At 37.6% G+C, this 14565-nt stretch overlaps 1 protein-coding gene across 1 annotated transcript in view; it reads right to left on the reverse strand.

Moving 5' to 3' along the window:
- Positions 1-11448: 11448 nt before the first annotated feature.
- C2CD6 (C2 calcium dependent domain containing 6) overlaps positions 11449-14565 on the reverse strand; it is a 217765-nt gene continuing 214648 nt past the window's right edge. Inside the window, 1 exon segment of the mRNA XM_037848665.1 lies at positions 11449-11790. Within this exon segment, the coding sequence (XP_037704593.1) occupies positions 11449-11790 (342 nt within the window).

Consider the following 14565-nt stretch of genomic DNA (forward strand, 5'->3'; position numbering starts at 1 on the left):
GGGCACAACATCTCCCTAGTTTTCCTTCCATTTCTGCCTCCATTGTCCTTTTTTTTCTTTACTGAGGCATAATTTATATGCAAAAATTTTTTAAGTACAATTTGATGAATTTTGGGGAATATATGCATCATATAACCACCAAAATCATGATACAGAACATTTCTTCACCCTACAAAATTTCTTCATGCTCCTCTGCAGTAAATCTACCCCCATCCCATTACCCCTTGGCAGTCACTTAACTGCTTCGTGTCACTCTTTTACATGATTCAAAATTTCAAGTAAATTGAATTCTTCAGAATTCAGTTTTCTGCTACCTTTCACATCAATTTGTCCACATTTCTACTTGCATCATTCATTCATTTCATTTTAATTGTTCAGGAATATTCCAGTAGTATATGGATACACTACAATTTGTTCATCCATTCACCAGTTAATGGACATTTGGGTTATTTCTAGTTTGGGGCAAATATGACTAAAGCTGTTACAAATATTTGTGCACAAGTTTTTGTGTGGACGTTTTGTAATTTCTCTGGGATAAATACTTAGGAATATAATATCTGAGTTACATATTAAGTGTATGTTTAAATATACAAGAAGCTGCCAAACTATTTTCCAAAGTACCATTTAATGTTTTATATGCCCACCAAGCAATGTATGAGAGTTCCAGTTGCTCCACATCTTTGCTAACATTTGATATAGTCAGTCTTTTGTCTTTTAGCTATGTTAATGGATTTGTAGCAGTATCTTGTGGTTTTAATTTTCATTTCTTAATGACTATTGATGTTGAGCAACTTTTCATGAGCTTGATTTACCATTTGAATATCTTCTTGGCTAAAGTGTCTGTTCAAAACTTTTGCCCAGTTTTCTATTGGGTTATTTGTTTTCTTATTACAGAGTTGTAAGAGGTTTCTTCTATTTTTTTAAAAAAATATATTCTAGAATATAAGATTTTTTTATCTGATAAATGTTTCATAAGGATTTTCTCCTTTGTGGTTTGCCTTTTTATTTTCTTATAGTGCCTTTTGAATAGCAAAAGGTTTTTAAGTTTGATAAAGTCCAATAGATCCATTTTTTCTGTTTTAAGCGTTTTTTGTGTGTGTCCTATTTAAGAAAACTTTGCCCAACCTAGGGTCACTAAGATGATCTTCTATGGTTTTTACTAGATGTTTATAGTTTTAGTTCTTATATTCAAGTCTGTGGTTCATTTCTAATTAATTTTGAGATAAGGGTCAAAATTCTTTTAAAAATCAATTGAGGGAAGGAGCTAAGGTGGTGGCCTAGAGAGGAGTGGAAGCTAGTTAGTCCCCCGGGAACAACTAACAAACAATAGGAACAAAGAGTAAATAACCTGGAATAACTGTGGGGAGATAAATGTGACTCCCCACTCATCATACACCAACCTGAATTGGGAGGAATGCCCGAGATTGCAGCATAAAATCTGTAAGTAAAAACTGTGGACCCACACCAGGAGCCCCCTCCCTCCTGGAAGCCTCGCGGTGCTAGAGAGCAGCACTCTCTGAACAAGCAAATATACGTCAGCCCAGCTCCAACTGGGGTTTTGATGTTAACCACTCAATACAGACAGCGAATCCCCAACAAGCAGAGACTTTTGTTGACAACTGACCTTGGAAAGTCAGGGGATGTATCTATCTTGGGACGGGGAGCCCAAAGGATCAGGTGCTGTCTCTGGCCAATGGGTGAATCTGGGGGCTGTAGACTGGCTCTGGGGCCTTTCTGTCCCTTTCTCTCTCTCTCAACCTGGGTGGCTCAGTGAAGAAAGCCTCAACCATTTTCAGCTCTCAGTGCTCTACAGTAGAGAAAGCCTCAGCCATTTTAAACTCACAGCACTCTGACCCAGACAAGGGTGAAGATAGCAAAGTCAGAGAAACAAAGAATCTATTTATATGCAAATGACCTCTCTTTAGGGGGCATATCTTCCCTAAGAGGAAAGAGGAGGGGCCCAGCTCTACTACCTGCCTTCCATTCAGAACCAGACCCCAGAGCTTGGGGGAAGAGAGCCACCAGCCCCTCCTTACACCAGTGACAGGCTGGCAGGTGCCACCTGCTAGGCAGAAAAGCACAGGGTGTGTCAATCCTCTAAGACACACCATCAGGGAAACCGGATACTGAATATTTCCTCCTCCTGTGACTTGAACCTGTTCTCATCTGGGAAAACCTGATTGGGGTGGCCTAGGAGGTCAGATGCCTAGACAACAGAAAACTACAAACTACACTAAGAAAAATGAAGTTATGGCCCAGTCAAAGGAACAAACTTACACTTCAACTGAGATACAGGAATTTGAACAACTAATGCTAAATCAATTAAAAAAGTTTAGAGAAGATATGGCAAAAGAGATAAAGGCTATAAAGAAAACACTGGGCATATGTAAGGCAGAAATCAAAAGTTCAAAAAAACAACTGGCAGAATCTAGAAATGAAAGGCACAACACAAGAGACAAAAGACACAATGGAAATGTTCAGCTCTCAAGAGGCAGAAGAAAACACTCAGGAACTGGAGAACAAGGCACCTGAAAGCCTACACAGAAAGGAACAGATAGAGAAAAGAATGGAAAAATATAAGCAATGTCTCCGGGAAATTAAGGGCAAAATGAAATACAAGAATGTATGTATCATTGGTGTCCCAGAAGGAGATGAGAAGGGAAAATGGGCAGTAGCATTAATAGAGGAAATAATCAATGAAAATTTCCCATCTCTTATGAAAGACAAAATTACACATCCAAGAAGTGCAGCATATTCCAAACAGAATAGATCCGAATAGGCCTATGCCAAGACACTTAATAATGAGATTATCAAATGTCAAAGACAAAGACAGAATCCTGAAAGCAGCAAGAGAAAAACAATCCATCGCATACAAAGGAAGCTTAATAAGACTATGTGTGGATTTCTCAGCATAAACCATGGAGGCAGCAAGGAAGTGGGGTGATATATTTAAGATACTGGAAGAGGAAAACTGCCAACCAAGAATCCTATATCTGGCAAAACTGTCCTTCAAATATGAGGGAGAGTTCAAAATATTCTCTGACAAACAGTTTGTGAACAAGATACCTGCCCTATAGGAAATACTAAAGGGAGCACTACATACTGATAGAAAAAGACAGGAGTGAGAGGTTTGGAACACAATTTTGGGTGATGGTAGCACAGCCATGTAAGTACCCTGACAAAGATAACTATGAATATGGTTGGAAGAGGAAGGTTAGGAGCATGTGGGGCACCAGAAGAAAAGAGGAAAGATAAAGACTGGGACTGTTTAAGTCAGTGAAACCTAGAGTGTTCAATAATTGTGATAAAATGTACAAATATACTTTTTCTTGAGGGAGAACAAATGAATGTCAACCTTGCAAAGTGTTGAAAATAGGGAGGTATTGGGGGAAAAATACAATCAAAGTAAACTAGAGACTATAATTAACAGATTCATTGTATTATGCTTCCTTTAATGTAACAAAGGCAATATACCAAAGTAAATGCAGATAAGAGGGGAGCATGGTGGAGGGGTGTGAGACTCCTGGCATTGGTGGTGGTGTCTGATTCTTTATTCTACTTTGATCTAAGGTTATCTTTCCTTTTGCTGCTTCCTAGCTGTCATGTTTTTTTTTCTCTTTTTTCTTTTTCTGTTGCCTCTCTACTTTCTTTGACTCTTCCTCCTGTGTTGTGAAAGAAATGCAGATGTCCTTATATAGATAGTGGTGAGGGTGGTGAACACATAAATATGTGACTATACAGGGAACTGTCGATTGTTTACTTAGGATGGAATGTATGGCATGTGAACAAAACCATCTTAAAAACAAATGGGTTGATGACGAAACCTTGAGGGCAATATACTGAGTGAAATAAGCTAGACACATGAGGACATTATTGCAGCGTATCACTGATAGGAACTATAACTAAAACTCATAGACATGAAATGTAAGTTACCAAGATATAAAACAAAGCTAAAGAATGGGGAGCGATAGCTTACTATGAGCAGAATGTTCAACTAGGATGAACTTAAATGTTTGGAAATGAACAGAGGTGACTGTAGCACATTGTGAGAATAACTAACAGTGCTGAATGGTGCATGAATGTGGTGGAAAGGGGAAGCTCAGAGTCATGTATGTCACTAGAAAGAAAGTTGGAGGTTAAAAGATGGGAATGTATAAAACAGTAAACTTTGTGGTGGGCAATGTCCGAGATTAAATATTAGACAAATATTAGAAATCTCTTTCATGAACCGGAACAAATGCATGACACTACAACTAGAAGTTAATAATAAAGGGTCATACAGGGAAAAAATATATACCTATTGCAAACTATATACTACAGTTAGTAGTATTTCAACATTTTTTCATAAACAGTAACAAATGTACCGTACCAATAGTACGAGTCAACAATGGAGGAGGTGGTGGTTAGGGATATGGGAGAATTTGAGTTTCCTTTTCTTTTTTTTTTTCTTCTTTGTCTTTATTTCTTTTCTGGAGTAATGAAAGTGTTCTAAAAATTGAACAAAAATTAATTGTGGTGATGGATGCACAGCTGTATGACGGTACCAGGGACAATTGACTGTACACTTTGGATCTTTGGATAATTGTATGGTATGTGAACAATTACAATAAAAAAAATCAATTGAGAATTTCACTATTGGATACATAGTATAATTTATCAAAAGGATAGACAAATAGACTAATAGAACAAAATAACTCAGAAACAGACTGTTACAATCTATAACAAAGATGGAGATTATGATTAGGAGAAGGCATGAGAAGGGCTTCTGCAATGCCAGGAATGTTTTTTTAATCTTGGTGGTGGTTACATAATACATTTTTGAGCTTTGTTATGTGCACTTTTCTAAGTATGTTATTTTTAAATAAAATGTTTTTTAAAAGAAAAAAACAAATGATTAATATATAGCAGGGCTAATTCTATTTTTTCAATTAATCTATATCCCTACCCATAGAATACATTTTCTTGATTACTCTAACTTTATACTAAATCTTGAAATCAAATGATTAAAATCCTCCAACTTTGTTAGGTGTTTTTTATTCAAAATAGTTTTGGCTGTTCTAGGTAATTTGCATTTCCATATAAATTTTAGTGTCAATTTGTCAATTTCTATAAGAAAGCCTACTGGGGATTTTTTTGGAGGATTGTGTTAACTCTATAGACCAATTTAGGGAAAGTTGACATTTTAATAATATTCAGTCTTTTGATCCATGGTATGTCAACTTCATTTATTTAGGTCTTCATTTTATCTCTTCATTGTTTTGTATTTTTTGCCATACAAGTCTTGCTAAGCCACTTCTGGATTCCTGACCCTCAGAAATCATGTGAAATAATAAATGTTTGTTATTTTAAGCTGCTATGTTTTAGGGTAATTTGCTATTCAACAATAGATAATAGATACAGATGGGAAAAGATGTAGTATGGAGCTTATGGCAGGCCCCAGTGGAAGAATTACAATGCAGGCACCGGGATCCTGGAGAAAGGCCATGACATATGCAGGAGACAATTCTTTTGAGAAACAGTTCCTGACATGTTACTGGACTCTGATAGAGACAGAAGCTTGAGAATGAGGCACCAAGTGACCATGCATACAAAATGCCCATTATGTGTCAGACGTTGTCAGTCCCACCAAGTCATAAGGTCAGTTAGGCCCAGCAGCAGTCTATGGTAAGATGGAAATGGTACATCTAGGATTAAACCTGAGTAGGACCAGAGGGCATGAGAATGCTGCATAAGTAGGTAGGCAAGACTGTGCCAGCACCCCTCCCTCAGCTTGCACCTATATGCACATGGCAGTGGAGAGTGATCTTGTATGACCAGCTGCAGGAAAAGGGAAAAGCCCAAACTTGGTTTACAGATGGTTCGGCTTGGAACAGTTGTGCAAAATGAAAAGGAACAGCATCATAGCAACATTCAGAGGTAGGCCTGAAAGACTTTGGAGAGGCAAAATCTCAGTGGTGGAACTTCAAGTGATACACCTGACCACCTACTTTGTGTGGAAGGAGAAGTGGCTCAAATTGAAAATACAGATTCCCTACAGTGACCAATGGCCTGACCATCTATTCAGGACCCTGGAAGGAAAAGTCCTGTGAAATTGGAGATAGCAAGGTCTGAGATAGAGGCTTGTGGATGGACAAATGGGAGTAGGCACATGGTATGAAAATTTTTGTATCACTGTTAAAACCCACTAGTCCAGAAAGCATCTACCACTGAAGAAGCACTGAACAACCGAGTACACCAAATATCTCATCCAGTTGATGTTACGTAGCCTTCATTGGCTGTCCTTGAACTGGCACAATAGACACGTGAATAGAATCTCCATGATGAAAGTGATGAAAGTCACATATGGGCCCAACAGCATGGGCTTCCACTTACGAAGGCCACTGTTACTGTTTCCTCCAACTGGTCACCAACAGAGACCAATGCTAAGCCTCTGATATGACACTGTTCCTCAGTGAGACAAACCAACTACACTCCTGTGTATGTGTTTGCCTTTCCTGCTGGCGCCCTAGCCAGCACCACTCTAGGGACTTACAGAATTACTGGTCACAAGCATGGCATTCCTTGTGGCATAGCATCAATGAGGGGATTGACTTCACAGCAAAGAAGAGCAAGAGTGGACCCATGACCATGGTTGTATCACACTCTGTGTCATACAGAAGCAGCTGGCCTCATAGAACTCTGCTCAGAGGCAGCATTTTGAAAAGATAGGGTGCCATCCTTCAGGATGTAGTATATGCATTACATCAGCGATGTCTGTGTGATGTGTCTCTGTTAGGAAGAATACCTAAATCTGGCAACCAAGGGATAGAAGCAAGAGTAGCCCCACTTACCGTAACTCTCAATGGTTCATTAAGGGATTTTGTGCTTCCTGTCCCTGCTACTCTGTGCTCTGTGCATCTGGGGTCTTGGTCTCCAAGAGGGGACACTCTTGCCAGGGAACATTTCAAAGATCCTACTGAACAACAGGTTGTGGCTTCACCATGGTATTTTGGGCCTTGTGTGTCTAAGGACCAGCATGTGAGAAGAGTCATCATACTGGGAGGGTAATTAACCTTGATAAGCGGAAGGAGGTAGGGCTGCCTTTACACAAAGCGTGCAGGAAAGAACATGTGAGGAATCCAGGTGATTTACTTGGGGACCTCCTGGTACTACTACCCTGCCCAGTTGTAATATTGAGCAGACATACACAGCAACCCCGGCCTAAATAGGGTATGATTACCAAGGGTAAAGACACCCTCAAGAAAGAAGGTTTGGGTTACTCCAAGTAAGCCACCAAGATCTGCCAAGGTGAGAGCTAAAGCTGAGAGAAATCTAGAATGGATAGTGGAAGAGGGAGAGGATGAGTACCAGTTGAAGCCCAAGATTAATGGCAGTAATGGGGGCTGTAGTTCAACCCACTACCCTTCTTCTAAGTTTCTCCTCAGGAAGAGAGACCCACAGGAACCAGGGAGAAGGTTATACTGAATCTGCGTGGAGAGTAGATAATGTGTAGTGTAAAAAGTGGCTGTGATGGCCATGAACAGGTGCCTCTTAGATCTCCTTCTGTGGGTATTGTACTTGACTAAATTATTACATGGCCTAGCCCTGAGAGTGAGTGCCTCCTTAAACTTTGTGCCCTAGGCACCTCACTTGCTGCATTAGTTTCCTATTCCTGCTGTAACAAATTTACCATCAAACAGCAGCTTAAAACAACACAAATTTATTCTTACAGTTCTGCAGGTCAGGAGTCAAAAATGGGTCAGCAGACCCTCATTTCTTCTGGAGCCTCTAGGGGAGAATCTCTTTCCTTCTGGTCCAGCTTGTAGAGGCTGTCTGCATTCTTTGGCCTCACGGCCCCACCTCGATCTGACTTCTGCTTCCATTGTCACATCTACTCGGATTCTGACCCTCCTGCTTCCCTCTTACAAGGGTCTTTGTGATTATATTTAGGCCAACCCAGACAATCCAGGATAATCTCCCCATCTCAGGTTCCTTAAGTTAATCACACCTGTGAAGTCCCTTTTCCATATAAAGTAAAATATTCACAGGTTCCCAGGATTAGGACTCGGATATCTTTGGGGGACCATTATCAGGTATTCCACATGTCTAATTTCATCTTGGTGTGTTTCTCAAAGGACTCAAACTACATAATCACCTTAGCTGAAATGTCCTCCTATCAGATTCCATAGTACTTCCCCATCACAGCCCTTACACAGCTCTATTAGAATGACTTTTCCTGTGGTTATGTTCCCAATAGACTGTGAACGCCTTGAGAATATTGTCTTACTCATTAGTATATTCATAGTATCAAATTGCTTGGTATATTGTAGAAATTTAATAATTATTAAAGTAATTCTTCTTTGAATGACATGTATGAGTTAAAAAAAGACTTGAAAATTTGAGAGATTTTTATGGTAGAAAAAAAATTTTGTCCCCATTTTTCTACTCATCCATCCATACACTGGACAAAGGGGAGTGTGGTCCCAATCACATTGTCAATATGGTAGAAAATTTTTAAGTCTTTGTGTTACTATATTGCAATTAGAAGTTTAGGGAGGCAAAGGGATTTGGGATTCCATCTAGTAAAATTTCCTCCTTTACTACAAGCCAGATTGATGGTTTTCCTAATAAGTACTGTTGGTCAATTGCCTATTTGCTATCAGGTCCATTTTCCCCACTCATCCCCTGCTCTGCTTCACTGGAAACTATATTTCCCATGCACTCTTTTTTTTAAAGCAGTTTTATTGAGATAAGTTAACATACCATATAATGTCTAAAGGGTGCAATCACTGTCTTTTTGTATATTCACAGAGTTGTGCTTTCATCACCACCATCAATTCTAGAACATTTTCACACACAAGAGGGTTCACTGTTATACAGTCCCATGTTTCATCCTCTGGCTTTCCTTCTAGTGACATATGTGACCCTAAACTTTCCCTGCCAACCACAATTACATCCATATATCATCACTGTTAATTATACTCACTATAATGTGCTACCATCACCTCTATTGATTTCAAAACATTTACAATCAACCTTACTACAAATTCTGCACAAATTAAGCATCAGCTCCCCATTCTCTGCCCTCATTCTATTTTCTGTTGTCCTGTATTCTAGATACTAACTCCTTAAGTTTGCTAGTTATATTTAAATCATATTGGTGAGATCATTTCCTTTTGTGTCTGACTTTTTCACTCAACATAAAGTCCTTAAAATTCATCCATGTTGTCACATACATCAAGACTTCCTTTCTTCTTGTAGCTGAATCACATTCTATCATATGTATAAATCACATTTTGTTTCTCCATTCATTGGCTGATGGATACCTGGGTTGTCTCTGTCTTTTGGCAAGTGTACATAATGCTGCTCTGAACATCAGTGTGTAAATTTCTGTTCGCATCCCTGCTTTCAGTTCTTCTGAAGAAGTGGTGTGATGGCTGGGTCATATGGCAGTTCTATTTTTAGCTTCCTGAGGAACTGCCAAACTGTTTTCCACAGCTGCTGCACCATTTCTCCACATCCTCTCCAAACACTTGTAATTTTTTTTTTAATAATGGCGATTCTAGTAGGTGTGAAATGATATCTCACTGTAGTTTTTTCATTTCTACAACCTAGTAAATTGTGATGTTGAACAGCTTTTCATGTGCTTTTTAGCCGTTTGTATTTCTTCTTTGGAAACAGCTTTTCATATGCTTTTTAGCCATTTGTATTTTTTCTTTGGAAAAATGTCTATTCAAGTCTTTTGCCCATTTTTAAATTGGCTTGTTTGTCTTTTTATTATTGGGTTGTGGGATCTCTTTATATATCCTGACTATTAAACCCTTATCGGCTATGTGGTTTCCAAATATTTTCTGCCACTGAGTAGGCTGCCTTTTCACCCCCTTGACAGAACCCTTTGAAGCACAAAAGTATTCCATTTTGAGGAGGTCCCATTTATCTATTTTTTCTTTCATGGCTCATGCTTTGGGTATAAGATCTTGAAGAAGCTTTCCTACATTTCCTTCTAGGAGCTTTATGGTTCTGGCTTTTATATTTAGGCCTTTGGTCCATTTTGAGTTAATTTTTGTATAATATGTGAGATAGGGGTCCTCTTTCATTCTTTTGGCTATGCATATCCAGTTCTTCCAACACTATTTGTTGAAGTTACTGCTCTGTCCCATTTGGGTGGACTTGGCAGCCTTGTCAGAAATCAGGTGACAAGAGATGTGAGGGTTCCCATGCAATTTTCTCTGGTTTTCCAAATGAGTTTGGCTAATAGGGGACAATAGTGGAAGACTGGAGGGCAAGAGGAAGGAAGAAACATAGTATCCCTTGTCTCTTGCCCTGCTCCTCTGCCCCTGGCTGGGTCTTCTCTGTGTTCTGGCTTCAGGATTCTAGTAACACCACTTTATCCTGCTGTCCCTTCTACTTGAGGGGTAATAGAACATACTGCTATTGCTAATTTCTGGGTTCCCTCAACACCCTTTTTGGCTTCTTAGCTTTGGTTCCATCACTTGTGAAACCAATTCCCTGTGTCCCTTCTGTTTGAAAGATCTAGAATTACTTGTGTTTTCCCAGTCAGACCTCAAAATGGTACAAGCACTGACAACTTTGAGGATTGTCAAATATTCTTGGTCCCCATAAAAAATTACTACCCTGATTATAGCATTGAACAAATAATTAGGAACTATGTTTTCCATCAGCCAATTCTATTTAAGCCTCAAAGTCTTTCTGATTTATGGTAGAAAAATTGAAACTGACAAAAATTCTACAAACTGATGTTTCTACGTCACAAGAAATCAAAAAGGTCCAAATAATAAATCTGATAGAATTAGAATCAATTCTTGGGAGTCTCTGATTTAAATCCTGTGTTGGTTTAGTTAGAGCATATTGCATGCAATTTCTATAATTTTATGCAGTTTCCTGAGTTTGATCTTATTAAAGAGGCTCCTTCATAATTTTTTGAGTAAGTTATTGTAGAAGTTACCTTAGGAATTAGTATTAAAAACATGAGATGATGTTGAAATTAATGGCAGTTCTATAAGCCCAGAGAAATGCAGATTATTGAAGCATCCAAAAATATAACCAGAGCTGAAGAGTCAAATTGTATTCATAAAAGGCTAAAAGCAGATAAATGCAAATAGAGAACCTGAAAACTGGGTGGCTAGGGATCATTTAGAGATTAAAAAGGGTTTAAAAGTCAGAGAAATATGAATCAGTATGGATTATATAGTGAAAAAAGGAAAGAACTAAGAAACAAAACTTTATTAATAAATATGAATTGAATGTGTATTTCTGGGTTTGTTACCTAAGGTCTCATAAACAAAAACACATTTACATCAAAAGTGTTTATTTTTCATTTTAATCAAAACAAAATGGTTCTAATAAGATGAAATTTGATTGCTGAGTTCTATCACACAAAAGGACAGATCTCCTAACCATTTTGTTAATAGGAGAAATGATACTCTTAATGACTATTGGTCTCACATATTACTCTGAACTGTTTAACATTTGGATAATATCACAAATGAGCGAACATTTTTCAATAGTCTCTTTTAATTGTCTTTTTTGCTGCATTTTACGCATTTCATAACTTGGGATGGTATCATTTATATGAACTAACCCTGCTGAAACCATTCGAGGACTTGTAATTTTTCCAGTGTAGCTTTGTCGTCGTTTGTTAAACTCGGGAGCAGTATATGGTCTTGTGGAGTATTTTGACTGATTTTGGCAATCATCTGGGCTTTTTCCTAAAAGCCTTGCTCTTGATTTTGCTTTTTCAAGATGCTTAAATGAGGTCATATGTAAATCCTCAAATTTATCTGAACAATCCTAAATATTAAAATAAAAGATCAGATTGGTAAATTAGGTTTCTTAAAAGTACATTTTAAATTTACAAGGACTAAAATTTGTAATATCATCTGTAAAAGACAAAGAATGACAGTATCGAATGTTTTATAGGCAGTCCCCAAATTCAGACACTACACCCATTAGCTAGCACGTTTAGGAACTGTGCTTTAAAAATTTGATTGTTTAAAAGGATGTATTGTTTCAAAAGGGATGAAAGATTGAAGCTGGAAATCAGAAAAACTTAGGGAAGCTATCTTCAGGGTTTGGACTCCTAGGCAAAGTTAGGCAGTCTACTTGTTAGCTCTTCTGCACCCAAACATTTCTTCCTCAACCCCAAATATAAATTACGAGCTAATATTTTACCTTTTATATCACCCAAATTTTTATTCTTTAAAAGTTAATAAACATCTTGTATTGTTTTAGTGTGTGTGTGTATGTGTGTGTGTGTGTATACATACCCCATAATTCCACTTTCAGAAATCTAACCTAAAGAAATAACCAAACTACAGGGAAAAAATGTATGGAGCTGTACTCTGAGGTACAACTTAAAATGGAAATATATAATAACAGAGAACTGATTACACTAGAATGATGTACCTAACCTGATGAAATATTATGCAAACATTCCAAATAGTTTGTGAAGACTGATAGCAACATCCAAAAATACAGTTGGAATGTCTGCATTAAAAATAATTTAAAAATTTTGTGTAGACTCAGAGCAAACAAGTAAAAAAGTACATTTGTGAAAATAATTGGAAGGAGATACACCAACAATAAAAGAGAAAACAATGGTTGTGTTAGGTGGTAGTAGTAGGTTTTGGTGTTTTTTTTCCTTTTCAAATTTTCTATAATATGGCTATATTTTATAATAATAATGCAATAATCTACAAGTACCCATTAGAGGGTATAGAGCTAGTACTCATTCTCAAATTAGTGTAAACGAATTTATACCTTGCAGAGATCGCATCCCAAGGGAATCAGTTGCTCTAATTTGGAGAGAAAACTGGAGTGGAATAATAAAATTGGGAGATGGGAAGATGTTGGACACTACTAAAGAAGAATTAGGGCAGACAAAAAAGAATAATTTACAAAAGAAAAAAAGGAGGTATCAGAAATCTAAAGACAAATTCTGATACTTCACATTTTCCCCTGGGTTCAGAGAGGGCAAGGGAATAGTCTTCTTTCTCTTCCCTCTTATGTACATGGACCAATTAGGTAAAGCATATTATTAAGAGAATTTCTGCTACATTAGTGATATATCTTTTTTACTGCAGAGCTGATGTAACTGATTACTGGAGTGCCAGTGAAAGAGCAATAACACACCACTGGGAACTGTCTTCTGGCTGCTCCTACAACCCAACTTCTTTGTCTTCTGTTTTGATTCCTTTGGGAGATGCCTGGATTTTAGACAACCACATGAGTCAGATTTTCTGAACATGTGAAAAAAACTCTTTAACCACTCAATTCTCTGTTGTTAACCTCACTAGAGAAAAACTTTAAGGTAGAATGTGTAAGAGGAAAACACAGATAACTCTAACTCCCTTGCCCAGTCTTAGCTTAAGGGTGTTTTTCTCAGTACCCGGAAACAAGTGGTTCTGGGCTCCTACATGGTCTCATACCATTTAACATAAACATATGTCCTTGTTTGGTTTGGAAAAGTGGTATTAAAGATTCCATTTGTCTAAAGGAACTTAAGAAAGTCTTTCCTCTCCAAAAACCATGAACTCATCTTCTACTTCCTTTCCTAATATGTATACACACACACACACACTAAATTACTTAATTTAGATAAAAAGAAAAAATCCAAAATTGAGAATATAAGCTATACTGATAATATATACCCTGCCACTCTAAAGCTAATAATTTTCTTTACTATAGAAAACAAATTCAGAGCTACTATTCTGAAATTAGATTTTCTCATGCAACGGTAGAATTATGAACCTTAAAGTATTTAATATCAGTTCTAGGACTTAAGAATTTTCCCAATTGTGAGTCATGCCTGCTTATCCATACTAACACAGAGGAGCAGTGACCCAGACGCTTAGTAAGTTCCCTCCATTTCCAGATTTTAACTTCACTTTAGAATGGTTTGTGTAAAGTCTAGGAGCAGATTTACCTTCCTAATTGTTTTATTTATGTTAATATTAAAAATAGATTTGAATCCCCAAGTTTCTCAAAGCACATGATATAACAGAGGGGTGGATGAATGAAAAGAAAGAGTAGAAGTTAAATTAAAATTTTGCAATTCATAATCAGTAGATGATAAATTTCACATTCCTAATGCTTAGCAGAATGACAGGCACAATAGTAGGAGCTTCATATTTGTTAACTGAAACAGAGATAATTTAGTTATTTGAAAAAAAAAGACTACATATTTATACTTATAATCTACATGAAAATAAAATTGTAGTATAGTTGTACAAGTTGTGCCTGTACAACTGCCCCAGGCTGAGGGGTGACTCAGGGCTGAAGTAGAGTCCAGTGTTCCCTAGGCAGGCTGTGTGTCCTGGCTCCAGGCTGTTTTAGCCTATGGGGTCTCCCCTTTCGGCAGAGAAAAGGGCACCTTTCTCTTATGCCCCCGAGGGAGTGCCCTTTATCTAATTCATACAAAGGCACCCCTGCTTTTGTGATTGTATTTTGAATCGGGTGACGTGATATTTGAGTTTCAGGAGAATTTTTTAATTTGGAGTCTGTCTATATATCTGTATATAGGGACAATTAAGCCTATACATACATTTGCATGCAGACATATGCACC

The sequence above is a fragment of the Choloepus didactylus genome, chromosome 9, assembly GCF_015220235.1.
Source record: "Choloepus didactylus isolate mChoDid1 chromosome 9, mChoDid1.pri, whole genome shotgun sequence".
Classification (NCBI taxonomy): domain Eukaryota; kingdom Metazoa; phylum Chordata; class Mammalia; order Pilosa; family Megalonychidae; genus Choloepus; species Choloepus didactylus.